The sequence below is a fragment of the Convolutriloba macropyga genome, chromosome 8, assembly GCF_964194025.1.
Source record: "Convolutriloba macropyga chromosome 8, txConMacr16.3, whole genome shotgun sequence".
Taxonomy (NCBI): Eukaryota; Metazoa; Xenacoelomorpha; order Acoela; family Convolutidae; genus Convolutriloba; species Convolutriloba macropyga.
The window spans coordinates 19,623,900-19,649,897 of NC_134475.1; the positions used below are offsets into that span (position 1 = coordinate 19,623,900).

At 34.8% G+C, this 25,998-nt stretch overlaps 2 protein-coding genes across 2 annotated transcripts in view; one reads left to right on the forward strand and one right to left on the reverse strand.

The window, feature by feature from the left end:
• The window catches only part of LOC142344979 (uncharacterized), a 120,248-nt gene that overhangs the window by 91,027 nt on the left and 3,223 nt on the right, over positions 1-25,998 (reverse strand). Inside the window, exon 2 of the mRNA XM_075397062.1 lies at positions 11,514-11,622. The gene's annotated coding sequence lies outside the window, so the exon portion shown is untranslated. The remainder of the gene's footprint in view (positions 1-11,513; positions 11,623-25,998) is intronic.
• The window catches only part of LOC142344557 (neprilysin-1-like), a 59,663-nt gene that overhangs the window by 25,194 nt on the left and 8,471 nt on the right, over positions 1-25,998 (forward strand). The window contains exons 2-5 of the mRNA XM_075396320.1: positions 8,263-8,500; positions 8,933-9,102; positions 9,463-9,624; positions 20,160-21,120. Of these exons, the coding sequence (XP_075252435.1) occupies positions 8,263-8,500; positions 8,933-9,102; positions 9,463-9,624; positions 20,160-21,120 (1,531 nt within the window). The remainder of the gene's footprint in view (positions 1-8,262; positions 8,501-8,932; positions 9,103-9,462; positions 9,625-20,159; positions 21,121-25,998) is intronic.

Genomic DNA, 25,998 nt, shown 5'->3' on the forward strand with positions numbered 1-25,998 from the left:
ACTCTAAACAAATTATAAGTAAACTTCAAATTTTTTACTCCCCTGATTGAACCATTGATATTAAAATATTCTATCAGCAATGAATATTATCTGTCAGCAAAGTCAGTGAAAAATGGCGTCCATCATCACAGTGCGCACATAAGGGTCCAAACAAAAGTGCGAGAGAAACGTTTTACCAAATGTAGAAACTGAGTAAAAAAATTGCCATTGCTACTGTACTACTTCATCAAAAAAAGACAAGAATTCACCTACTGTCTTAACCTCACAAGTAAAAATTTTTGTTTAGATTGCTTTTTGATAGCAGCAGTTTAAAAAAGCTTATGTCTTTGACCGATGATAACGTTCTTGTTTGTCTGCAGTTCAGCAACACTTTTTAATAGCCAAAGTTCTCAAAATAAGCTATCGACTATATAAAAGAATAGTTACATTTTTATTGTTCAAAAATTACTTGCAATTGCAAGAAAAAAAATTAAATTGCCATTACATTAAAAAATTACATTACAAAAAGTTATTTAAAAACATTACTAATTGGACAAAATTATGAATCAACGCACTCTAAACATATACAGAGATTTAAAAAAGTGACAAAAAAGTCAAGACTTTTTATAACCTAGAAGATTAAACTACAAAGGAATTTAAAAATAGACTTAAGTGCGCATTTAAGGAACAAAAATTTACCGAAAAACATAATTTTCATAAAAATATTTTATATATGGGAGCTTAAAAAATGCTCTTCGAAAGAGTTCAGAACAGTTAATATCAGTAATGATTTACTTTAACATACCACATTTTCCATTTGAGAAGTACTTTTAATTTACAGTAATGTAGATCAAAATTAGCATGTTAAGTGCAATTATAGCACTCATAAATTAGGGAGGGAAATGAGTCGGATGTATCAAAAATTTGTTAGCCACTTAGGAGAACTCTTACTTAGGAAGTTCTTTTTACATACCTTCTCAATTTTCTTCATCTTAAGGATGGCTCTGTATAAGGCTTGGCTCCTGACCTCTTTAATTGGACTGAGTCTTGATTACAAAGACTAAGGACTGACGTTTTTATTCTTAGGGAATAGGAAACGGCTTTTGTGAGCCCTAGAAAAACATTCAGCGTTGTCATCTCCATTTGTTAGGATGGGTTCCTCTTCGTTCAGTTTCAGCTCATCTCAATAGAAAGATTTTTTGATGGACCAGCTAAGATTATCTGGGTTTGGTTGTGTTAATATGCTTCCTAATGGGATATTGGCTTTTCGCCCGAAATGAGCATCAAATGGAATTACATTGGTGGTCTGATGATTAGTTAATCTGACATACAAGATTTTTGCATCTAAACTTTTTTGGATATTGAAGTTTGGTCCAACCAATATTTTTACGCATCCCAGTTTCTCTCTTACCGATTTAATTGCTATTTCAACTAGCCCAATAGCTTTAAAATCATCTACCGGGGCGTAAACTTTTCTGATGTTTCGGTTTTCACAAAATTTTTGAATGCGTATCAGCTAGCTTGGTCCACTCTTATATTGCGTGGAATTGAATGTAAGTGGAAGTAGTTTGTTAGAAAACTTATTGAATTCCGACCAGTAGCATTATTGTATAATCTTGACCCGTGGCAATTTTTAAAAATTTATCGATACAATGTAAAATGTGTTTTTCTTCGTTTTTTGTGTTGATAGGTCCCGCAAAGTAATGTTGAATTTCTTGGTTAGGTTCAACTAAAACATTTAACCTTTTGTACTGACGTTTAGGGGTTAGAAACTTTATGTTCGTACTGATTTTGGTGACTGCTTTGCACCCTTCAGCTTTTTTCGACGAGCTGTCTATTCTTTTTGGGTCACCAAGCGTTTTGCAAGATATCAATCATACTGAGTTTTTCAGGATGGAGTGCATAAAAGACTTCGACAAAAGCTGCTCTGAGTACTGTTGGGATGGCTGTTTTCTCATCTACGCACACACATCAATCAGTTATGTGTAGATCGTTCTAGAGGTTATTCAGATAAAGGCTAATTTTTCTTAATCTGTCGAACCTGTTTGGGGATACAGACTCTGACCTCTCTTAGGAAATTGTCTTTTGTTTTAAACCATGCTATTAAATGTTTGTTGAAGAGGTGTTAATATCCACTTCTAGCTTTGTGACCTTTTTAGCCTGACAATTGAAGAAGAATCGGATAGTTCCGATGCAAGGTCTGGTTTGCTTTCAGTGTCCTCTTCGGATTTTGGAGTGATGTTTATGCTGAATCCTGTTTTTCTATTTGGGTGCTAATTTCTTGGTGGCATTTGTGGTATCCTCTTTCATGACGACATAAATTGATGGTTATGGCTCATTTGATTCGTTAGATATAATGAAATTTAATGTTTTGCTATGTGGTAATGTTTAAATTTTTGCATTGAATAGATTGTTCCTAATAAAAATTGTTGTATTTGGATTAACTTTAGAAACAGAATAATTTGGAGAGCAACTGACTTTTGAAAGCAAACTGGACAGAGTCAAGGTGTGTTTGTTGGGCATTGCTGTGTTCGGTTTTGCACATGGCGTAATTTGTCGCGCGTTAATTCATCTGCATTACTCACTTGTCTCGTGATTGTTCTTTTGTCCTTTGCGTTGAACGTGGAATTCAAGATGGTTCCACTTCAAATTATGAGCCATCCTTTAGTCTTTCCAACATTAGTCTTCCCAGATTTAATTATTGCCCGGTGTAGTAGCTTTCTTTCATGTTGCATCTTTGTCGGTTTAATTTTGTGCGTGTTGTTCTTTTGTACTGTAAATTTGAGCATAAGTTATCTAATGTGGCAACTATGATAAATTTTTGGAATTTATTTGCTTTGTTTGCAACTGTGCAGGGTGCCCTGGATGTATACGTTCAATTTCACCGGTATAGGTTCAATTTCAAAATCGTAAAGAATCATTCTATCAAACAATTTGGGTTATTCGCTTTGACATGTTTTGTTGGCCTTGTGTGGTTTTGTAAGGGTAAGTAATGCTTTGTGGTCCATAAGAATTTTAAAATTTAGGCCGTAAACACAATGTTCAAAATGTTTTATCGTCCATACGAGTCCAAATAAATCGAGTTCATTAATGCTGTTTTTCTTCACAGTTGCTAAGGAAGCGATATGCGAATGCTACAACTTTTCCAACCGTCGAAAAGTAATAACCACAGCACTGTACACAAACATTCCTTTCATGCGTCGCATTTGATATTTGATCTTCGTTTTTAACTTGTTATCAAAATGTTCATTTTCCATAATGCTTTCTACTTTCTGTTTGATTTTCCTTATATTCTTTTCGCCTCAAATTTTTCTGAACAAGTGTATTTTGTTCCCTTTTTAGTAAATCTCTAAGTCTATAAATTTCGTTTCAGATTCTAGCTGAATGATTCAAGTTTTTGAAATTTTATGTCCCAACCATTCAATTTTTTGGACGGCGAATTTGCACTTTTCGTCTGAAATTGCAAAGTTTTCATTGTCTAGTCGTTAAAGATCTTTTTCTACTAGAATGATATGGTCTTCTTTGGAACCAGTAGAGGCAATTAAGATGTCATCTACAAAACAATGTGTTTTTGTGAGACCTGAAATCGTAAAATCAATCGCTTTTCGGAATTCGTGGGCATGTCCTTAATCCATAGAAACCGATTAGGAATCTGTATCTTCCAGTTGCCTTGCCACCAGCGATTTTATAGTTACAATGTTTTTAGGTGTCTGTGTGTAGGGGTATTTGACGGCATGCGTATTTCAGGTCGATTGAGCTAAAAGAGTTGTCTAGATTATTTACATCAGGCCTCAAACCTCGTCCAACAGTATCTAGTAAATTTGATATTCGGAATTTGAAATTTGTTCTTGTGGATTGCCATGTTCATGATCTTTGAGTCCAAAGCTAATTTGATGGATTCGCCCTCTATGACCGTGATTACAATCGGGGAACTAAAATATTGGTCCCAACACTTAATAAGTTTCATTATGAGTCAAATGTCAATCAAATGTTTTACTTTATGGGGATTCTCCGTCCCTTTCATTGGGTTGGAAGGAGATTTCTGTGGAACCTTGACTGTACTCTATGGCGTTGAGCTCTCCCGTTTCTTGAAACTAAATCTCGGAATTTCAGGGCTGTTCTTTGTTTGAGGGACAATGCTCTGAATCTAATAAGATAGTGGACTTATCTGTTTGAAGACTTTTGCGATATATGTAGTCCTAGGTTCTCAAATTGGTTTCTCCCCAAAATTATTTTCATTACAAGTTGTACTATCAGGATTGTACTTGACGGGGCCGTCCAATTACATTAGCTCAGTGAGGCAAATGTAATAGCCACAGCGCTGTACACAAACATTCCCTTGATGCGTCGCATTTGATATTTGATCCTCGTTTTTAACTTGTTATCAAAATGTTCATTTTCCATAATGCTTTCTATTTTCTATTTGATTTTCCCTAATTCTTTTCGCCTCAAAAATTTCTGAACATGTGTATTTTGTTCCCTTTTTAGTAAATCTCTAAATCTATAAATTTGATTGAACGATTAACTGCACCTAGAAATTACTGGAGCTGTTTGCGCTAATTGGGGCTTTTAATTCTGCAACTGCTTTCGTTTTAGATTCTAGCGGAATGATTCAAGTTTTTGCAATTTTATGTCCCAACCATTCAATTTTTTGGACGGCGAATTTGCTCTTTTCGACTAAAATTGCAAAGTTTTCTGTGTCTAGTCGTTAAAGATCTTTTTCTACTAGAATGATATGGTCTTCTTTGGAACCAGTAGAGGCAATTAAGATGTCATCTACAAAACAATGTGTTTTTGTGAGACCTGAAATCGTAAAATCAATCGCTTTTCGGAATTCGTGGGCATGTCCTTAATCCATAGAAACCGATTAGGAATCTGTATCTTCCAGTTGCCTTGCCACCAGCGATTTTATAGTTACAATGTTTTTAGGTGTCTGTGTGTAGGGGTATTTGACGGCATGCGTATTTCAGGTCGATTGAGCTAAAAGAGTTGTCTAGATTATTTACATCAGGCCTAAAACTTGGTCCAACAGTATCTAGTAAATTTGATATATTCGGAATTTGAAATTTGTTCTTGTGGATCGCCATGCTCATGATCTTTGAGTGCAAAGCTAAGTTGATGGGTTCGCCCTTTATGACCGTGATTACAATCGGAGAACTAAAATATTGGTCCGAACAGTTAATAAGTTTCATTATGAGTCAAATGTCAATCAAATGTTTTACTTTATGGGGATTCTCCGTCCCTTTTATTGGGTTGGAAGGAGATTTCTGTGGAACCTTGACTGTACTCTATGGCGTTGAGCTCTCCCGTTTCTTGAAACTAAATCTCGGAATTTCAGGGCTGCTCTTTGTTTGATGGGACAATGCTCTGAATCTAATAAGATTGTGGACTTATCTGTTTGAAGATTTTTGTGATATTTGTAGTCCTAGGTTCTCAAATTGGTTTCTCCTCAAATTTACTTTCCTTACAACTTGTAATATCAGGATTTTACTTGAAGGGGCCGTCCAATTGCATTAGCTCAGTGAGGCAAATGCAATAGCCAGAGCGCTGTACACAAACATTCCCTTGAAGCGTCGCATTTGATATTTGATCCTCGTTTTCAACTTGTTATCAAAATGTTCATTTTCCATAATGCTTTCTATTTTCTGTTTAATTTTCCTTAATTCTTTTCGCCTCAAAATTTTCTGAACAAGTGTATTTTGTTGCTGTTTTAGTAAATCTCTAAATCTATAAATTTGATTGAACGATTAACTGCTCCTAGAAATTACTGGAGCTGTTTGCGCTAATTGGGGCTTTTAATTCTGCAACTGCTTTCGTTTTAGATTCTAGCGGAATGATTCAAGTTTTTGAAATTTTATGTCCCAACCATTCAATTTTTTGGACGGCGAATTTGCTCTTTTCGACTAAAATTGCAAAGTTTTCTTTGTCTAGTCGTTAAAGATCTTTTTCTACTAGAATGATATGGTCTTCTTTGGAACCAGTAGAGGCAATTAAGATGTCATCTACAAAACAATGTGTTTTTGTGAGATCTGAAATCGTAAAATTAATCGCTTTTTGGAATTCTTGGGCATGTCCTTAATCCATAGAAACCGGTTAGGAATCTGTATCTTCCAGTTGCCTTGCCACCAGCGATTTTATAGTTACAATGTTTTTTATGTCTGTGTGTAAGGGGATTTGACGGCATGCGTACTTCAGGTCGATTGATCTAAACGAGTTGTCTAGATTATTTACATCAGGCCTCAAACTTGGTCCAACAGTATCTAGTAAATTTGATATATTCGGAATTTGAAATTTGTTCTTGTGGATCGCCATGTTCATGATCTTTGAGTCCAAAGCTGAGTTGATGGATTCACCCTTTACGACCGTGATTAACATCGGGGAACTAAAATATTGGTCCGAACAGTTAATAAGTTTCATTATGAGTCAAATGTCAATCAAATGTTTTACTTTATGGGGATTCTCCGTCCCTTTTATTGGGTTGGAAGGAGATTTCTGTGGAACCTTGACTGTACTCTATGGCGTTGAGCTCTCCCGTTTCTTGAAACTAAATCTCGGAATTTCAGGGCTGTTCTTTGTTTGATGGGACAATGCTCAGATTATACTTGACGGGGCCGTCCAATTGTATTAGCTCAGTGAAGCAAATAATTTTCCCACCATTTCGACAGAGTCTTTGGTGTAGGACTTTTGTCAGGAGTCTAAGTTGCCTTTTGTGTAAATAGTTTTGTTAGTTCGTGCTTGTACCCTGTTAAGCACGTTTTCCGGTATGAGTGTTAAGGCAATTACGGATCCCATGAGAAAACTCGTTTCTGTACCTTTATCTCGATTTTTACGTTTTTATAATTGCCAATACCTGATCTGCCGTCGTCAAGTGTGAAGCATTCTTCTTCATCGTCCAGAAGTTTCTGTATGATTGTGCCTACTTGTTGATCCAGGTGTTCAAGGTCTAGGTCATTGTATCACTTGATTCGATGCCTCGTATGATAGCCTCACCGTTCGAAACGGCTACTATTGTCCTGAATTCTATTTTGTACTTGCGTTTTGCACATGCGTGCAAAATGGTTTAAGAATCCGCATTTGTTGCATTTCTGTCCTTCGGCTATGCAATTTGCTTGATGATTCGTACTCCACGGGTTTCCACACGCCTTACAAGGTCTTGTTCCGCCCTTTTGTTCCGGAAATCTGTTCCAAAACGGTCTTGTATAATTGAGAGTTTCAACAGTTCTTTCTGGATTCCTTCGTTTAGCATAATTACGCTAAATATGTCAAGTAATAATTCGTCTTCAAGTACGTGTAAAATATAAAACTCAGCAAGCACTCTCATACAAGAGCGGAACTGTTCCAATGTCTCTTCCCTTTTTTGTTTACGGGTAAGTAAACAATAACGGTCAAATGTAATGTTTCTTTATGAGACCAATGTGTTTTTTAAATTGTCCTAAACTTCGTTTAGTGGCGTTGTTTGAATGTCTATATGGGCATATTAATTGTGAATAATCTCCTGCTTTAAGTGCTAAGGCTTAGATATAACAATGAGTTTGATTTCATGGTAGCTTTATCCCATGGTTGGTTGTTAAATAATACGCCTCTATCTGTAAACTTTGGACATTCACGAGTCCATTTCGTGTATTCTAGTTGGTTTCTAATCTCTCGTTCTCGTTTTTGTGTCTTATCTACAGCAGTTTCTTCTGCGGGTTGAGTCGGTAGTGGAACTGATGTTTGTTTGGTACAGGTAATTCTATTCAATTCGATTCTTTCAAATGATTAGGGCTAAACTAAATAATGATACCCACTTTTCCCATGCGACTTATGGGTATTGCGTAGCTTTTTCCCAAAATGGCTCTATGGCCGATGTCGTTTGATTTTGCGCCTAACTGGGCCATGTTGTATACTCGGGTTTCGAGGAGTAACAAGGTAATGGAAAAGTATAATAATTTAATCTTCGTGCTACGGGCGGTACTTATGGTTAATTGGATCTTCGAAACTATCGGAAAAGAATGTAACAGACAATTTGAATTCAAAGAGATCTTACGACAAAAAGAACAGTGATTCAAATTGCTCAACAAAATTTAAGGCAGGTTATTGATCGCCTTTTGTCTGTCAATTGCTTGAGTCCAATAATCAATAGTCCAGTCAGTACAGTTAATATCAGTAAGGAATTACTTTAACATACCACAGAGTTATCACTTTCCTTGTCCGATTAGTTGGACTCAAATACCAAATAGTTCCCTAGATCAAATTTACTTTAAAAATGGGGAGATGAAAAGTTCAGTTTATTCTTGAATATAGGATTTCTACGAGTATGCTTGCGGTGGCTTCAGAGCCAATGCATTGGTCGACTTGGACGCATTTGACTACACTCCCATGTTTGGACTGAGTACCCTGAGCATGCTACCTCGGATGTTTGACAAGATCATGGAGAACAAAGAAGGGAACAGCTGTGAATCTGAGCTGAAAATGGCACAGCTGTACCACAGTTGCATGGACGAGTTCTCATCAGTGGGCAAAGATGGATTCGTTGAAATCAGTAATCTCAATTTACTATAATTGATTCTGATGGTTCCTCGTTTGACCAATTGACGTATAATAAACGCAAGTTATGACACTGCGCATTACTGTTTGCTCAAGTATGTTGTGCCCGGTGGATAGGGTGAAATATTATAGGCACAATCAAGTGGGGGCCAAAACGAGCAAATACAAATTGAAATTCGTCAGAGCATACCTTCAGATTTGAAACTATCCAATGATAGAGAATTTACATCAGTATCGAAGTTACGATCAGGACACGTAACACCGGTACCGACTCTGGTACACACGACCTTAGAGATTTTTCTCCAATAACTTTTATATAAAAAAAAATCACTAAAAAACAAAATTATTTGAATGCTCCACAAAACTGCTTACTCCTAAGCGTGAGTATGAAATCTAGCTAGATAATCATTGTATTTTGTTTGAACAGAGACCATGAACACAACCCAGTCCCAGAGTGTGCAAATTGTTCACGAGTGGTTTGTGGAGAAGTACGGATTCAACATTTACAAGTCTGTCTCCCCACAGGACCACTACAACGGACCTTTCTATGCCTTCATGTGGCCATTCGGAAACACTCTCATATGCCCCTTCTTTGAGGTATCAAAACTTATAACATAACCAACTAAAGTCCCGCAAATTGCCTTCAAACAGGTGGCGAGCGGTTGGAGGGAGTAGGAAAAGGGGATGGAATAAAGCCGGGGGGAGGGAGGAGTCTTCTCTGCGATCGCGTGTGAATGTGTGTGGTAGGGGTCTAAACCGTTTCCAGTAATACTTAATGGGTAAACTTCACGGTTTCCAGTAATACTTGATGGGAACTGCAGTACCCATGGCAAGTTTTTATGTAGATCAGAAAAAGGAAGACCTTTTGGTGCAAAGCAGCTCTATATACTTATGTACTCAATAAGAGTTGAGTTTGTTCTGTAATTTCGATAGCAGTATTCTTCATGTCCTCTTCAGGTAACAATCGCGAGTGACCGCAGGTTGTATGTCTCCTATCCGGGTCAGTATTCATTTGAATACTTATTTCCGATGACACAAGATGGCCAAGTTAACGAAAATGTACTGGACTACATTTTGGATCTCATATACGAGCCTTTCAACTCCGAATCCGAAGACAAGGTGAGATATTCTACTAACAAAAGCTAGCATGGACAATTAATGAAACTGATTTGATTAGTTTTATAAGAGTTGACAATGGAAATTTCAATTAAGATCATAGATCGTCAAATCAATATTAAGAAAGTGTTGAAAAAACTTAGTGTTTGAATCAGGAATTAACACATCTTATCTCATTGCCTAACACTTTACAGAAAAAAAAACATGCACAAGTACAGCATTAACTTCACATCCTGTAAATAATTGTTGAGGGCGTTACAAATAAGATGGTATCGAGAACTCTTATCGCTTACAGTGTCATATTGACATTGCTCATCTTAAAAATAATCTACTTTAGGACGAATATAAAAGAATTTATTTCACAATTTCTCGAACAACACACGTTATTATAAAAGAAAAGGCACGGACAGATAACGAGACCAATAAAGTCCACGTTACAAACTGACGCAGAAGTATCGTCAACCAAACGACAACAACAGCTTTCTGAATCTATTTCAACGGAATTATCTATTTTAATCAAAATTGGAAAACAAGAATTTGTAAGTCCCTAATTACAAGCGAAATGAGACTTGATGCCTGGGCAGACTGATGCTATCAATTGTTTGAAGCCTTATAGAGCCCTGAATGAAAAATTCGGATTATCTTTACTTAATTTCACAATTTAGATCCACGTAGTCTGATTGAGTCTTTTTCGATTTTCGTTCAGCTAGACATGGTTTATGCAGCGGTTGCCGATTAGAACTCCACATATTCCGCTGACAAGTTTTCGGTTTAAAGAGGTTATTATAAGACGTTTCTACGCTGTTTAATTATTACCTTTAAAACAAATTTAAGCAATTGATATATTTCTACTTTGCTAACTGATAATAAAAGATGCGTTATAAAAATTTCATGGCAACTCTGAGTCTGTGTTCAGACATGAACCTTTGATCAGACTCCAGTAAATCATATTCAGGCTCTTATTCTGCAAAAAAATATTAATTAAGGTTTTAGAGAAGAAAAGCTGCAAAAACAGTAAACTGAAGCACCATTAGCACCATAATTAATAAGTTGACAGCGAGACACGAAATATCTCAAAACCCTTAAACCACTGTTTAGATAGTATTTTTCCGACGGACTTGTTGTGACTATGGAAAGAAAATTTATTGTCTAGTTTAATGCATAGTTATTGGGAAACACGTTCTACTTTAATAACTTTATCTTTTAATTGTACCCAGGAAATAGAAGTTTTGGTTTTAAAGAATATTTTTAAACGTTTTTTTAAAGTTCAGTACAACTTGGTTTTGTTGAAACTAGATACCTACGATTGCAATATCCTGTTGAACAGTTTGAAAAGAACAGTAAGTAATATCTAAATTAGTGTCTTCAGCGAAAAATATGAACAATAATTCTTAATAAACAGACGGCAAGTCGTAAATACACACGGCACAAGAAAGGGTCCAAGAGAACGAATTTTGTGGAACACCAGGACGAAATAGGAAGTTTACCGCTCCCTGTTTTTGCTACAAAGGTCGTAAATAATTTTGCATGTTTGTCTCGAATGTTCACGCCGGAATTTGAAGTTTTGAAAGTAGTAGTTTCGTTTGATAATCTTCATGACCCTTTGCAAATTCTCACGCCAAAGTCTTCAAAGAAGCCGGCCTTCAAAGAAGCAGCACCGTGTCCTAATTTCCAAACTCTGAGGTTTTTAGGATTTTATTCTCAAGTTTAACCGAATACAAAACCACCCTTGTCAAATTGGGACGGTTATCTGCTAAGATCTTGCAAGACTCTTGCAAGACTCTTGTATGATTATTCGTCATCTTGTAAGGGCTCTTACAAGACTCTTACCAGATAACCGTTAATCTTGCAAGATCCTTAGCAGATAACCGTTGTTCTTATAAGATTCTTACCAGATAACCGTCGACTTTGCAAGACTCTTGCCAGGCATCCGTCGCTCCAGAAAGGTTCCAGACAGAAAACCAATGCTCTTGCAAGACCAACATAGCTATAAAAAGCTTTCTAAAACGTAAAAAATGACCCACAAACATATTTAAAAACGACCATAATGGGCTTTAACAACATATAAGACATAAAACATTGTCTCAGCAAGCCAGGTTCGTGAGCTCAGTAACTTTGTGTACCAATTAGAAACCTATAAATCGATTTCAATATTTTTTATAGGTTTTCTAAAAAGGTACCAGTTTTTTGGCTAAAACAATAATAAAGTAAAACACTTTGATTGAATGAGTCGCAAGAAAGGAAGGGGGAGCGAAACGAAGCAATATTTTTTACAACACTTTTGGCGATTTTGAGAAAAAAAAACCAAATAGTCTTACAACTTTTTTTCAAGACCAACAAGGCTAAAAATTACCAACGTCTGACAACCTAATGGGTACTAGTACTTTCTACAAAATATTTCATTTGATAGACACTTTTCCGCAGTATGTGTGTACCGTTGTGTACCTTGACGTCGCACAAGACAACATGGAACATTTTTTTTCAAAAACTTAGTTTGCAACGAGTGCAAATTCCTACTTCAGCTAACTCATTTGACGGCACCAGTCGGAATTGATCCACATTACCGCAAAATCTGTAGCCATAAAGTGCGGGTTGTCATGAAGTCACATCTGCTTGTTTGGTAAGTATATTAGGACCAATTATCTTTACGGTGGCCACGATTGTTTGTTTTTGAGATAATAGGCTGTCTAGGTATCAAAATAAAAATCTTTTGTTTGGTTGATTGAAATACAACTGAAAATCCTATTTGTACTACCACAAAAAAAGTCAGTCTATATCTTTTATTTCGAAGTCTCCCATTTGTGTTTCGGGTGCATGGCAAACATTGGTTAATACTGTTTTCTATTTTAAACACTAAATAAATCCGTTTTATTGGATTGTAAACGCATTTCTGATGTATTTTGCTTTCAATAGATTTTTTGGTGCAAATTTGCTGTTTTTGTGTTCATTTTTTTAATGTGACAACTGATACAACGGATAAGAAGCAGGGCGCTGCCTACTTAATGTAAACAAAATGTGTTCGCGGATTTTTTAAATTGAGCGGCAGAAAATTTTTGAATGTTGGTTATGCTGACAAACAGCAATGCGTTTTTTGTATCTCATTTTGTGTTTCAAAGTTTTTCTCGGTGAAACCTTTCTTTCTGTTGTGTTATTCTATAGAGTGGAAAACACAGGCTTTTTGGGTGTTTTAACCAAAAATGATGAAACGCCTATCTGGTAAGGATCTGGTAAGTGTCTTACCAGATAACCGTTGCAATCTTGCGTCTTAGCAGATAACCGTTATTTGCAAGACTCTTACAAGATTTTAGCAGATAACCGTCCCTGTTCGTCTAGGGCAGTTCGAATTCCTTAAAACCCCTTTTCTTTTAAAAAGTTTCAGAGGGACAAACAGATCAGTTACTTTCATAAAAACTTCCATATTTGGCTAAAAATCTCAACGCTAAACTTGGATGTTTGTAATGGATTTTGTCTTTATCTCACAAGCGCTCAATTTTCTTAGCCTAAAGCAGCTGGTGTGGGAAAAGGAGAGGAAGTAGGGACATGGCGAGTCAATATTATCTTTTATTATAGCTTATGTAGACCGCTAGTAACATTTCAAATAAAAAAGAAACCAATTCCGGTGAGATTTTCGTTAAACCTTTGGTAATAACTACAACCATTTGAGTTCAGTTTGAATGAGCGTACTATTGTTAGACAAACGAGTAAAAAAATCGATTTCAGAAAAAAAGATGAGGAGTCTGATCTACAATTGCAAAGTAATTCAGGATTGATAATTAAGTAGCAAATTTCTTAACAGAGAAAAGACGCTAATATGCCTGAAAAATATGTATCAATTCAGAAGTCATGTATCCACAAAATTATTTAAACGAAACATGTCATGCATTGAGCAATGTAAATCAGCAGTAAAACATGACCCAACAATCTCCGCACGAAAAACGGTAGAACATATCAAAAATTTTCAAGCACTAAAACTTACAAAAGGATTTAGAAATAAAAGTCAAATTTTATTACATCAATTTTGATCACTCAACGTAAGATTCACACTGATGAGAGGCATATGCAAAGCTGATTTTGCTTTTAAACATTCGGTTTCAGCACTGCCAGTTAAATCGTGTTAAGATTCAAGATGGGGATATTCTCGAACACCGGATTTCCCACGCTGTAATCGTTAGCTCATTAACGTGAAACTAGTTAGTTTCACTAAAAAATAGACATTAAAAAATCAAGCATCATTTCAAAAACATAACTAAACAACCATCAAAAATATAGAAATTCTTCAATCAGACCTCTGTAACAAAGTTCAGTCGTGCAAGCTGAGTAGCAATTATCTGGTATAAATGACAAAAAAGTCAGCTGAAATGATCAAAAAATAACACAAATTGTCAAAGAACAAAAAATATCTGATATTCCATATCCCCTTATAACCCCATATAACCAAATCACCAATTAATCGCATGAACCAATACATATTATTATGAACTCAAATAACCCCGTATCATTTGACACCGAATTAGCAATCGACAAAACAAGCAGTTTTAGTTTTTCATCCCGCTTTATTTAGTCCCCAAAATTCAACACCGTAAATATTCACCTCTGTCAATTAAACTCACAACTTAATCATGCCGATATCGGTTTAACGTCATAAGCTTTTTTATCTATTTTGGCGTGGAAATGAACAATTTGCAAAGATGCAGTTCAGAAGACCTAAATAACACAAACCTGGCGTGAGAGCAGAGAAGTAAAGAGTGTGGTTCACACGCCAATGATTGAGAGTTCAACCCCCGTTATCCGTGAAGCTGTCTGTGTGAGGATGAGCTCTTACTAAACCACAGCTTGGGGTTGACCATAGCCTGACCAAATTTGGCTGTAACGATGGTACAACGTGAAAGTTTCAGACGCAAAAAAATGGCTATAGTCGCTAAAAAAAAGGGCAATGCTTCTCATAAAAAAGATCAGCCTGAAATGTGCGGATTAATAAGAAAAGGACAGCTGAGAACAGGCCGCTGTGGTTCAAACACACAATAATGACAAAACGTCAATAGCCCCGAGGAAATGAAAATCGGTTTCATCCTTATAAACCTCAATCATGTTCTGAACTCTGCATTCCAAGCTCTGGCACTTCCCCTTGGGGAATTTTGTCTAGCCGAGAGGCTTTCAATAAATTCAATTGTTGTACGACAGCGTCTGTTTGCATTTAGTCTTTAGTACTAAATTCCAAGGTGGGATCTGCTTAACAAGGTTTTTCGTCCATAGCGCCAAACCTCACGAGCACGAGTTGTTCTCTCAGAATATTCGAGGGCTGCTTCTCTGATTCTAGAGTTTCAGGGGGAAAATTTTTAATTTTATTTAAAAAAAATTAAAAGGGTTGCCTATTTTTTCAAAAACAAAACTATCTAAATGCTGTTGATCTGCCATAGTATTTATTTCATCAACAATAACTTCAAAGGATTTTCCTATTTCCCATTTTTTAGAGGGCGATAGAGATCATTTTGAGCAAGAGAAACTTCATGGTTCTCACACACCAAAATCTCCAACTTCCCATAAAAATATTCGGGTGAAGTGGAAATAGCAGCCTGATTACATTGGTTCCGGATGATGTTTTTGGGACGCATTATTAACGGGAATGTTTCAAAAGATCGTTTGGTCTCACAATCTGGAACAATTTTTTCTAAGGAATCAAGTAATCGGCTGTGCGTTTTTCTGTAGCAAGCAAACAAACAGGGGCCCTACCCAGAATATTAACATGATAATATTAACCCTGTAAATATGGTAGACTTTCTTCTGTGATGAATTAAAGAATCCGCCGGCCAGCCAAAAAACGGAACTTTTGAGAACCCATATCATATACATATCACCAAAAATTTATTTAAAAAAGTGCAATTTATACAAATTTTGGTCCACTGGTTTTGTACATTGAGACTGTTGGTTTATTTTTAATAGAAATTGAGATGTTTGTTTTAAGTTGGGGAAAGACGGCACGCATGCTTGGTCGGGTGAAATTCTGTTACCGGTGGTATTGCGGAAACTACGTCTGCTGCAGGTGTTGTTATTTTGTTTACCGTCTACCCCGAAAAACTTTTCTCTTTTTTAAATGTGAAAACTTGGAATTGCTAGCTGTAAAACTTAGAGTAGTTCTACGCGATGGTTTACTTTTTTAATGTAAAACTCCAGGCATATTACTACAACAATTCTTTGTGTTTGGGAGAATTAGCCAACTCGGCACATATTATATTGATTTCAACATACAATAAAACATAAAAATTTCTAGAGAGTTCAACAAGAAAGAGTTCAATTCCCTTATCAATTACATTTATTTGCCCTATCAGTAACTGGATGAAATAACTAATTTGATAATCGATATAATTTTGCTTTTAGTAACAGAGCCCTTAGCTTTATTCCCTTTGCAATTATATGTTAAAAAATTACATATTAAAATCGGGGTAGAAAGATAGAGTTCTTAAAGTATTTAATTCACCTTTCATCCATTTCACCCCAATTAAAATTTCTTTTAATGGGACCCATTGGTATTGAATTACACCTAAATATCCTAAATTATAGAATCAACGAAATCGAGGTAAAACTTCTGTGGTGTTATATAATTTGGAGTTACAAAATCGGAGTTAAAACATACCTGGCAGATTGCCGAAAAGCAGCCACCGTTGATTCCCATAACCACAATTGGGATTGAAAGAAGAAAAACAAATAGTGAAAACGATTTTTGTGGGAAAACTTTTTTAAAGTGCAAAGTGTTTCGATTTCATTTTGTAGTTGAACATACTCCTGTTTCATAGTGAGATGATACAGATGCTAGCATCAATACTAATGAGCAATAGAGATGGTGAGTAAGACTTATAATAAAACAAAGTTCGAGTAACGGCATCTAAATCTGGGCTCCATGGGTTTTTCCCAATTCTATTTCTGATTTCGTTTTTTGATACTGAGTCTGTTCATTTGCTTTGCTGAGCACCTGCTGTCTAAAAGCACTTCGAGCTGGATAAGCTAAGATTAAAACTAGCCTGGAGAAGTCAAAACGATTTTACGCAAAATGTTGAACAAGATGTGAACTAAGGTAAAGTATTTCTGTAAAGCAAAAAAAAAATAGTTCGACGAAGCAAAAAATTGGGAGCGTTAAAAAAGCCGGCTGGGAAGCTGAGGCGGCTATTAATAATTGGGGATTAAAAGAACAGTATTGATAAAACACGACGCCAGCACAAGAATTTTCTCTGATAATTAAGCGGATAGATTAATCCCATGTTCGGTTGTGATAATTTGATATCAAGCCTCAAGGGCCGGTGATGCATGGCTATGGCCCGCGAGCAATCGCCAAATGATTATTGTTCCGACCCTCTTGAGGGGGGAGGAACTATATACTCAACTGGGTTTTTTTTTTTTTGTTCAGTGAATTTTCGCCGCTCGATATATTCATCGTAGAGAGTTGAGACTGGTATCATTAGAAAGCTCGTCCAGCGTAGAATATGGAATTAAAAAGCTTTTTTAATTTTCGTTTTCTACAGGGAGTTATCGAGGCTTAAACTTCTGAGAAAAGAAGAGTGAATTCACGTTGTTTTTATTCACATTTTCCGGAATTTTTGCCTAAATTTTCGTCAATTTTGCTAAAATTTGTTATAATTTTTAAGAATAGTGTCGTTGATTTCATTTTTGAAGACGAACAAGCATTTTTGATTGTTTTGATTTAATTTTTTGGTCAAAAAATCTGGATAAACATTTCAAAATTTAGCCTTTTTCATCAACAACAGCACGAAATAAGCTACTTTAGTCCACTTTGATTAAATTTGCCTACAGTACACCCCCAAACAACACTCATACAATCTTTGTAGACTCAGAGGGGGGCTATTTCTACTTCAGAGTCCGCAGAGAGTGCCTTGTAGTTAAAACTTTGCCGTTTTTTGCTAACTTTACTCGTTGATTATCAAAAATGCAAAATTTATTTTGAGTTTCAACTCAGAAATTATCTATATCTACAACATTGAAAAATCAATTGTTCTTAACGGACAATAAGTATTAACAGGGGTAGTTTTGGGCGATTCTTGGACTGTTACAATCCAAAAAAAATCGGGTTGTAATCAGTCGGTCTTTTTTTTTAAAAAAAAGACTTTTTTTAATAATAAAGAACAGAACATATCAAATCAAAGCTCAGGAGTGATAGGTCCAACCAATTCGCTTGCGAAACAGCTCCAGGCTAATTCATTTAGTTTTTTAATTGAAAGTTTATGGTCGTTTTTTTTAAAAAATAATTGACTTTTCAATAAATAATGGCTTAATTAACTTTTCCTCTATTTTTTTCTTAATTTGTTCAACTTCCAGCTTAGTGTCAGCAAAAAAAGACTGCTTCTTCTTTCTACTGAGTTAACATTTATTCTCGGTTGCAGTTTTAAGCCTGAAATTATTGTTTTCTGGCTTTGATACTACAAGATTTTAGATTTTTGTTTGTTTTGATATTTGCCAGTTTTTCATGTTTTCTAATTTTGTCACATTATCACATTATTGACAGTTCTCATGTCACCTTATTAGCATTCAAATTAAAACACAATTGAACATATTAAAATCTTGAAAGATATAAATCATCGTTTTAATGGCCTCGACGCCTCTTTCTTGAAGAAATCAATTGAATTTTTTAATTTTGTCTTAACTGTCATTTATACTTTGTCGTTTCGGTCGTATGAAATTTCCTGTTTAGTGATAGCTTTCATTGGCTTTTCATGGAAGAATAGAAAAACTGATATTCTGATATTAGCAGATAGCTGATGGCTTTTATGACTTTCAAACCCATCGTTTTCCAAAATTAAAAAATAACTTTTTTAACTTCGCAATTTTGTTCTTTTTATGTTTCTTTTTGTTACCTAATCTCGTTAGTTGATTACAGGTCAAATATGACATTATGGGTGTCAAGGGAATAAAAGGGATTAGTGTCCAAAAATCTTTTTTTTAAAGATTTTGTTATGACCTTACTGGCTTCGACACCGCTTTTTCACAAAAAAAAATTAAATTAATTTGATTTTTGTCATATTTGACGTTCTTTTTGTAGATGCAAGAAATATTCTGGATAATTACAGGTCTCGAGGGTTTCTTTTTCATGAAAAAACGACGATATTTAAATAGCTCTTTTTGTAATTAATGCCTTTCATGACATTGAATGTAATTTTGTTTCGAAAAAAAAATTAAAAGTATTACATACTTTAGCACTCCGCTTTTTTGTCTACTTGTTACCTAGTCTTACTAATGAATGGCCACGTACTACATTATAGCTGTTTAAAGAAGGCGCAATCAAATATATTTTGAGTGCCAAAATTTGGCTTGACGGTTTTGACAGCGTTTTCTGGCAAGTTTCAATTTAAATTTTGTTTGTTCTTTGTTGTTCTTTTTAGCCGCTCTATAAAATGAATAAGGTCAGGTCCTAATGCCCTTCTATAGAAGCAGTGGTAATCGCAAATTTGTGGTAATATTAATTTATTCCTAATGGTATTTATTACTTTGAAGTTAATTGTTTCAAAAAAATAAGTTAATTTTTTTTACTTTTCTGTTTTTGTTCTTTTTTGTATAATTGTTACCCAACCTTTCTATGGACTGGTCGCATATGTTTTCTGGTGATTTTTAAGTTATTTTTGTTTAGTTTCAGGTTTATCTGACGGTATGCTGACTTTGTTATTAAATTTAGTTTTTAAGAGGGACATAAATTTTTTGATATAATTAATGTTTGTTGTTGTTGTTGTTTGATTTTGCTGTTCGTTTTGACTCGCTTTCTTAATATTGACATATTACAGCAATCTAATGCATCAATTTTTACTCCACTGAGTTATTTGTTTTGGAGGTTATCTTATCGTTCATACAGAATTTTTTGAAAAAGACTTGGGCTTTTTTGGGATTCGCAAAAAATAATTTTTGGGTTTTTCTATCTGTTCCTCATTTGGTCGCCCATCCACAAAATTGTGGATGGGCGGGGTCGGAACCTTATGTGCCATTGCACATTACCGAGCCGCCTTGTTTTACTAAGCTAACAGTACATATTATATAAAGGATTTCAATTGCGGTGAATTAATAGAGGGGTCAAATGATAAGCGACGAAAAGCGGGGACACTAAATAACTATTTTAAATCGTGGAAGGTCATAGAACCTTTGTATTTGCTGAATACAATTCTACTGAGAGGCTGAAAATGTAATTCTGTTTAGGGGTAGAAGTAGCTAAAATTGGATGAAATAGCCAAATCGATAAAGTCAATAGCATTAATAAGGTAGTACGTATCGTTCTAAGATAAACAAAAGAGCAAGGGAATATTACTTTATGAAAAAAGACAGCCTGGTATATATATATATATATATATATATATATATATATATATATATATATTCGCTCATTTTCGTTTTAAAAAGTTGGAACAACAACGCGTAAGTTAACGGGTAGATATTGGACTTGTTTGTAATAATAACAGAATTTCTTTTGAGTAAAAATATGATGAACAAACTTTTAAATAATCAACACGGCATCAGAATCACCCACGAAAGGACATGGTGTGTTTCAGGAGCTTCTCAAGAGCAACGTGAACAAAACTGTTCAAAGTATTCTGGAAATTTCCAATGGTACAAGCCCACAGATTGCAGATGCTGAACAGATAGAAACTCTGCTACAGTTCAAAAAATTAATTCCACAATGGGCTGTCGACAAGTATGAGAAATCAGCAGATAGTATCGAAATAGAGCTTCAAGAAGGCGCAAACTATTTGGAAGATTTCATTGATTCTGAACAACTTTTCAATGCCAATAACTTCATGCAGCTACAGTTCATTAGCACAGTGTATCTCACAACAGTAATAACTCTCACCCAAACACAAGAGGGTTGTAATTTGGTAGACATCATGGCTGAACAACTTGACGACAAAACTGCAGAAAGATTGTACAAAAGAATGTGCGCATCGCATCCGAGAGAGCGTGAAAAACATTGCCTAAATTATCTTGCCCACAACTTCGAATTCGCTCTCATTTCCGCGAACGCTTATATGAAATATTACACAGGCGAACAAGCCTTCTACGACATTGAACAACTGACAGAAAAAATAAGAACCTCGATTTTGAACCGAATTGAGAATTCTGTGCAAAATGCAACAACAAGAGTTGGTTTGACCGAGTACATAAAACGAATTAAGGTCAGACCACGATCCGATCAAATAGCTTGCAATTTTACGGACGTTTTGGCGGAAAATCTCGACATTAAATGGAACGCGTTTAAGCCTCACTCTTACTATATTCTGGCTCTGCAGGAGTTCCAACACAATAAGTTTATGGTGGAAGTTGAACCTAGGATGTATGCTTCGGCTTTGTCTGTGAACGCTTACTACAGTCCAGATGAGCAACAGGTGCGCTTCCTCAGTTTTCTAATCAACTCTCTCTACTCCGACCAGCACCATACACCATCACTGTACGGAGGAATTGGATCTGTCCTCGCTCACGAGTTTGGTCACTCACTCGATCCGAGGATCATACCAGGTCAGTTGACGCTTTTTAAAAATATCCGATATCAAATTTTCATCACTCACTATGAGTCTAATGCATTATCTCAAATACAACAAAGGGCAAAATCAAAAGGCTTAAAAATCAAAGCTGAAAAATAACTGAAAAGTTTCAAGCATTTGTCCCAATTTCAGAGCAGAAATTGTCTCAGTGACGAACTGTTAGTAAAAGTTATTACATCCTATTCATTTCAGACATATTTATTGAAAGCAAAAAAATAAGGTTTTATTGATATTCACAATTCTGACCGATTTTTTATTCAGGCAAATGGAACGCACGATATCATCAATCAGAATGAACGGTGAACTTCATTTGGAAAAACAATTTTAGTCCCTCACAACCACGCAAAATAAATTATTTTCATATATGATGCAACTGTACGCAGCACCCAAAACCATTAAAACAAAGCACTTGGATAACGTTAGTTTAGCGACTGATTCAAAGTTTAACTACAGTTTTTAAAAGAGCCTATTTAAATCACCATTTATAGGAGCAGAACAAAAACAGAACTATATTTTTTATTGAATCCGTCAACTTCTGGTGATTTCAATTTTTTAATTTTCTAAATTTTATTCAAAATACTCATTTGATTGTCGGACGTAGTAAATATAATTATTCAGCCTTTTTGAGTTGAAATTTCTGATCTCGAAGGTTCAGCTTCAAAACTGCAAAAAAAATCATGACGGAAAACCGAAATATATGATTTTTTTTCATTCTGTTTTTTTTACACCATAAGAGCATAATGTGGCCCTGTACCAACGTTTTATCACCATTATTGACCAGTAAAATATCTTCATCTATACCCTGAAGTTAAAGATAAACCAAAACGGAATGCGCGGCATCAAAAGGAGCACCGGATTTGAACACCTACAAAAAAAAACAGGTATATTGTCAAAAATAGATGTCAAATCCTCTGTTGTCAGCTTGAATCAACAAAAAGACGTCTGGGCAAAAACAACAATCGCTGCTTTACTAAAAAGACAGACCTAACAATCAGTTTGCGCTAAAAATCATTGGAATTTTTCGTTATTTCAATAAATGTAAAGAATTTAGTTTCCCAAAATTGTGTTTATACTTTATATCCATCTAGTAAGAACCACAACAGTCAGAACAGATCGAAATGACAATTAATCGATTGTTGTAAAAAGCTTATACACAAAAACAAAATTTGCAGTTTGATCAATTTCTTCTATACTAGCCCTGAATCGTAATTATAGTTAATTAACTTTATGAAAATTTATCATTTCGACACCAATCTCAAAATTTTTAATTCGACATTTTTTTAACCCTTTCTATATTTATGAGCCTATAAGTGCTGGGAACACTTTTTATGGAACTGGTTCATAAATGTCTAGGAAAACGATTTGTAATTCAATCTATGCAAATTTTTGTCAAAAAGCGATAAATTACTGCGGGTAAAAATTAAGTCTGAACAATACTCTTAATTCGCATTGGTAAAATTTTGGTATTAACAAGTTTTCTTGTTATATAGAAGCTATATTCAAAACTGTGTATTTCTTGTCAAAAGGTTACATAGAACTTTTATTTACACAAAACAACGAAACAAAATGTTTTTGAACCAAAAAAATATTTTAAAAAAAAACGAAACTAACAAACTTCAAAATTCTATTTTTAATAAAATACAAATACACCTGAATATGGTTTCGAATCTGGGCGTCGGCTCGATAGAGAAGCCGGGGTTGAAATCGTGTTTGAAAAAAAACTGCTATGCAATGTCAGTTCCCACAAATTATCTGTCAACTATATTTCTAAACAAAAAGTGAAGATTGTATAGATGATGACGTTAACGGAAAGCCATAACCGCAAAAAAGGGGGTAAACGGCAGAGCAGATAAAAGAGCGTTGTGTAGCAAAAATTCAAATTGTTGTGGAAAATTGTCGAAAAATTCCTATTATTATTGACTTTAAATTGTTTATTTTGCTGATTCCCAACTAGAATTCACTGCCAAAAGGACCAAAAAAAGTATTTGCTGGATGCATATTTTACCCAATATGACGGACAATATTTACACTCATAAAACAAGGAAACAAAAGTTGGCATTTTTCGTTATTTTACACATTATTTTGCGGAATTTTTTTCGCTTTGATAAAAAAGAGCTCCAGTTCGCTTCACAAAAAAAAGCTCCAGTTTGGTTAAGATTTAAAACAGAAAAAAAACCAATATGTCAAAAGAACACAGGATTTAGAAAGGTGAGAGTAATTCTTCCATCAATTTCCCCCAAAAACTCTTAATTTTTGTCATATCAGGTAACTTTGCAAAAAGTGCATTCTCTTAACTAATCGCAGTCCATCAAATTCCAATATGATACCTCATAATTTCTGTGACAAATGAAAAATATACTGACAAAAAGAATTTTATAAATTTGATCATTATTGATCTATGAATTGTTTCTAATCTGTTAATGTACGAAAAGCACAAGGAAAACAATTAGTAAGAAAACAACGAGAAAATGCGTCGGCTAATATGGTAACCACCGAAGCAATATCATCAGCATCAATAGGAAAATTTTTCCTAATTCAAAAAATCTACGTTTCAAGAGTTTTCATATAGCATCAATTTATTTTTCTATGATGTGAAAAAAAATTAAACTGGCTATTTTCCTCATTTCCGTAAAAATTCCAGCATCGAAAAATAGCCGCGATATTAGGAGCTTAGATAGAACTGAAAATTGAAGGAGTTAACATTGATACACAAACCGATCTCGATTTTATGACTAAAAAAAACCATTTAACCATATAGACAAAGAGCTAAACACTTGATTCGTGTGCGCTCTTTTGACCCTTAGTTTCAGGCCTCAAAAAGAATTTATCAGACTAGAAGCAAAATTTTTTCTATTAACAAAAAACTAATAAACTAAAAAGTAATGAAAAACTAGGTGTGACGCAGAGCTATATAACTGAAAGAATGAAGAAATCAAATGATGGCAAGACGAACTGAATTCCTAAACAAAAACGTTGAGGTTAAAAATAGCCCTCGCAATTACAAAGCAGCTTTTAGTGAGTTGGTCAAAAAACATTTATAACATGAAAGCATCATTCAAAAAAACAGTCGATGGCACCTGCCAAAAAAGAGACTGCGTTACAAGTTCACAATAAGTAAGAAAAGGGGCAAACTTCGAAAAAACATTTTTTCCGAAAAAAAATTAATTTCAGTTATTAAAACTAACAATAAAACTGAAATCCTTGAATAACTTCATTTTTATCTACATAGAAAGCCATTGAGTCCTATCTTTATGATACATGTCTACAAAAAGACCCACAAATGCAAGCCAAAATCAAGAATTCAAAACGGCATCGAAGCCACTCAAAGCATGAGCAATTCACTTAGAATACTACAGATGTTCAATTGAACAATCTTTCAACTCCAGTGGTAACTGCCATTAATGTGGTTATGTCACACGACAACAAAAGAAACTGAAGAGTGGACAAACATCCTTCTTCATTTCTTTAAGCGGCTAAAAAGAACAACAAAAAACAACAAACAAAAATTCAATTGAAACTTGCCAGAAAACGCTGTCGAAACCGTCAAGCCATATTTCAGCCCTCAAAATATATTCTTTTGCGCCTTCTTAAAACACCGATAATGCATTTTTTGGCCATTTATTAGTTAGACTAGGTAACAAGTAGACAAAAAAGAGAAAAGGGCAAAAGTATAAAATAATTTTGATTTTTTTTCGAACCGAAATTATATCCATAGTCATGAAAAACATTAATTACAAACTGGAATATTTAAATAGGGTCGTTTATTCATCCAAAAGAATTCTTCGAGACCTGCAATTATCTAGAATAATTCTTGCGTCTACAAAAAGAACGTCACACATGACAAAAATCAAATTAATTTACTTTTTTTTTCTGAAAAACCGGTCTCGAAGTCAGTAACGTCATAACGCATTCTTTAAAAAAATAAATTTTGGGACATCAATCTCCTTTGACACGTTCCGTTCCCTTGACACCCATACTGTCTTATTTGACCTGTAATTACCGAGATTAGGTATCAAAAAGAAAAATAAAAAGAACAAACTTGCGAAGTTAAAGTCTTTTTTCTAGTTTTGGAAAACGATTGTTTTCAAAGTCGTGAAAGCCATCAGCTATCTATTAATATCAGAATATCGGCTCATCTATTCTTCCACGAAAAAACAGTGAAACCTATAACTATACAGGAAATTTCATACAACTGAAATGACAAAGTAAAAATGACAGTTAAAGACAAAATTAAAAAATTCAATTAATTTCTTGAAGAAAGAAGTGTCGAAGCCGTTAAAACGATAATCTATATTTAAGGATTTTAATATGTTCAATTGTGTTTTTTTTGAACGCTAATAATGTGATATGAGATCTGTCAGTAATGTGATAATGTGACTAGAAAACAGGAAAAACTGGCAAATTTCTAAAAAAAAAGGAAATCTAGTAGTGTCAAAGCCAGAAAACAATAACAAGCTTCAAAAGCAATCGAAACTAAACTTCAAATCAGTAGAATGGAGAAGCATTCTTTCTTTGCTGACACGAAGCTGCAAGTTGACCAAATTAAAAAAAAAATGGAGGAAAAGATCATTAAGCCATTATTTATTTAAAAATCAATTATTTTTAAAAGTCGAAACTATCATAAACTTTCAAGTAAAAAACTAAATGCATTAGGTTGGAGCTGCTTAGGAAGCCAATTGGACCTATCACTCCTGAGCTTTCTTTTGATATGTTCTGTTCTTTATTATTTAAAAAAGATCTCTTTTAAAAAAAAGACCGACTGATTGCATTCCGAATTCTTTTTGGATTGTAACAGTCCAAGATTGGCTAGAAACTAGCCCTGCTAATACCTATTGTCCGTTAGGAAGTATTA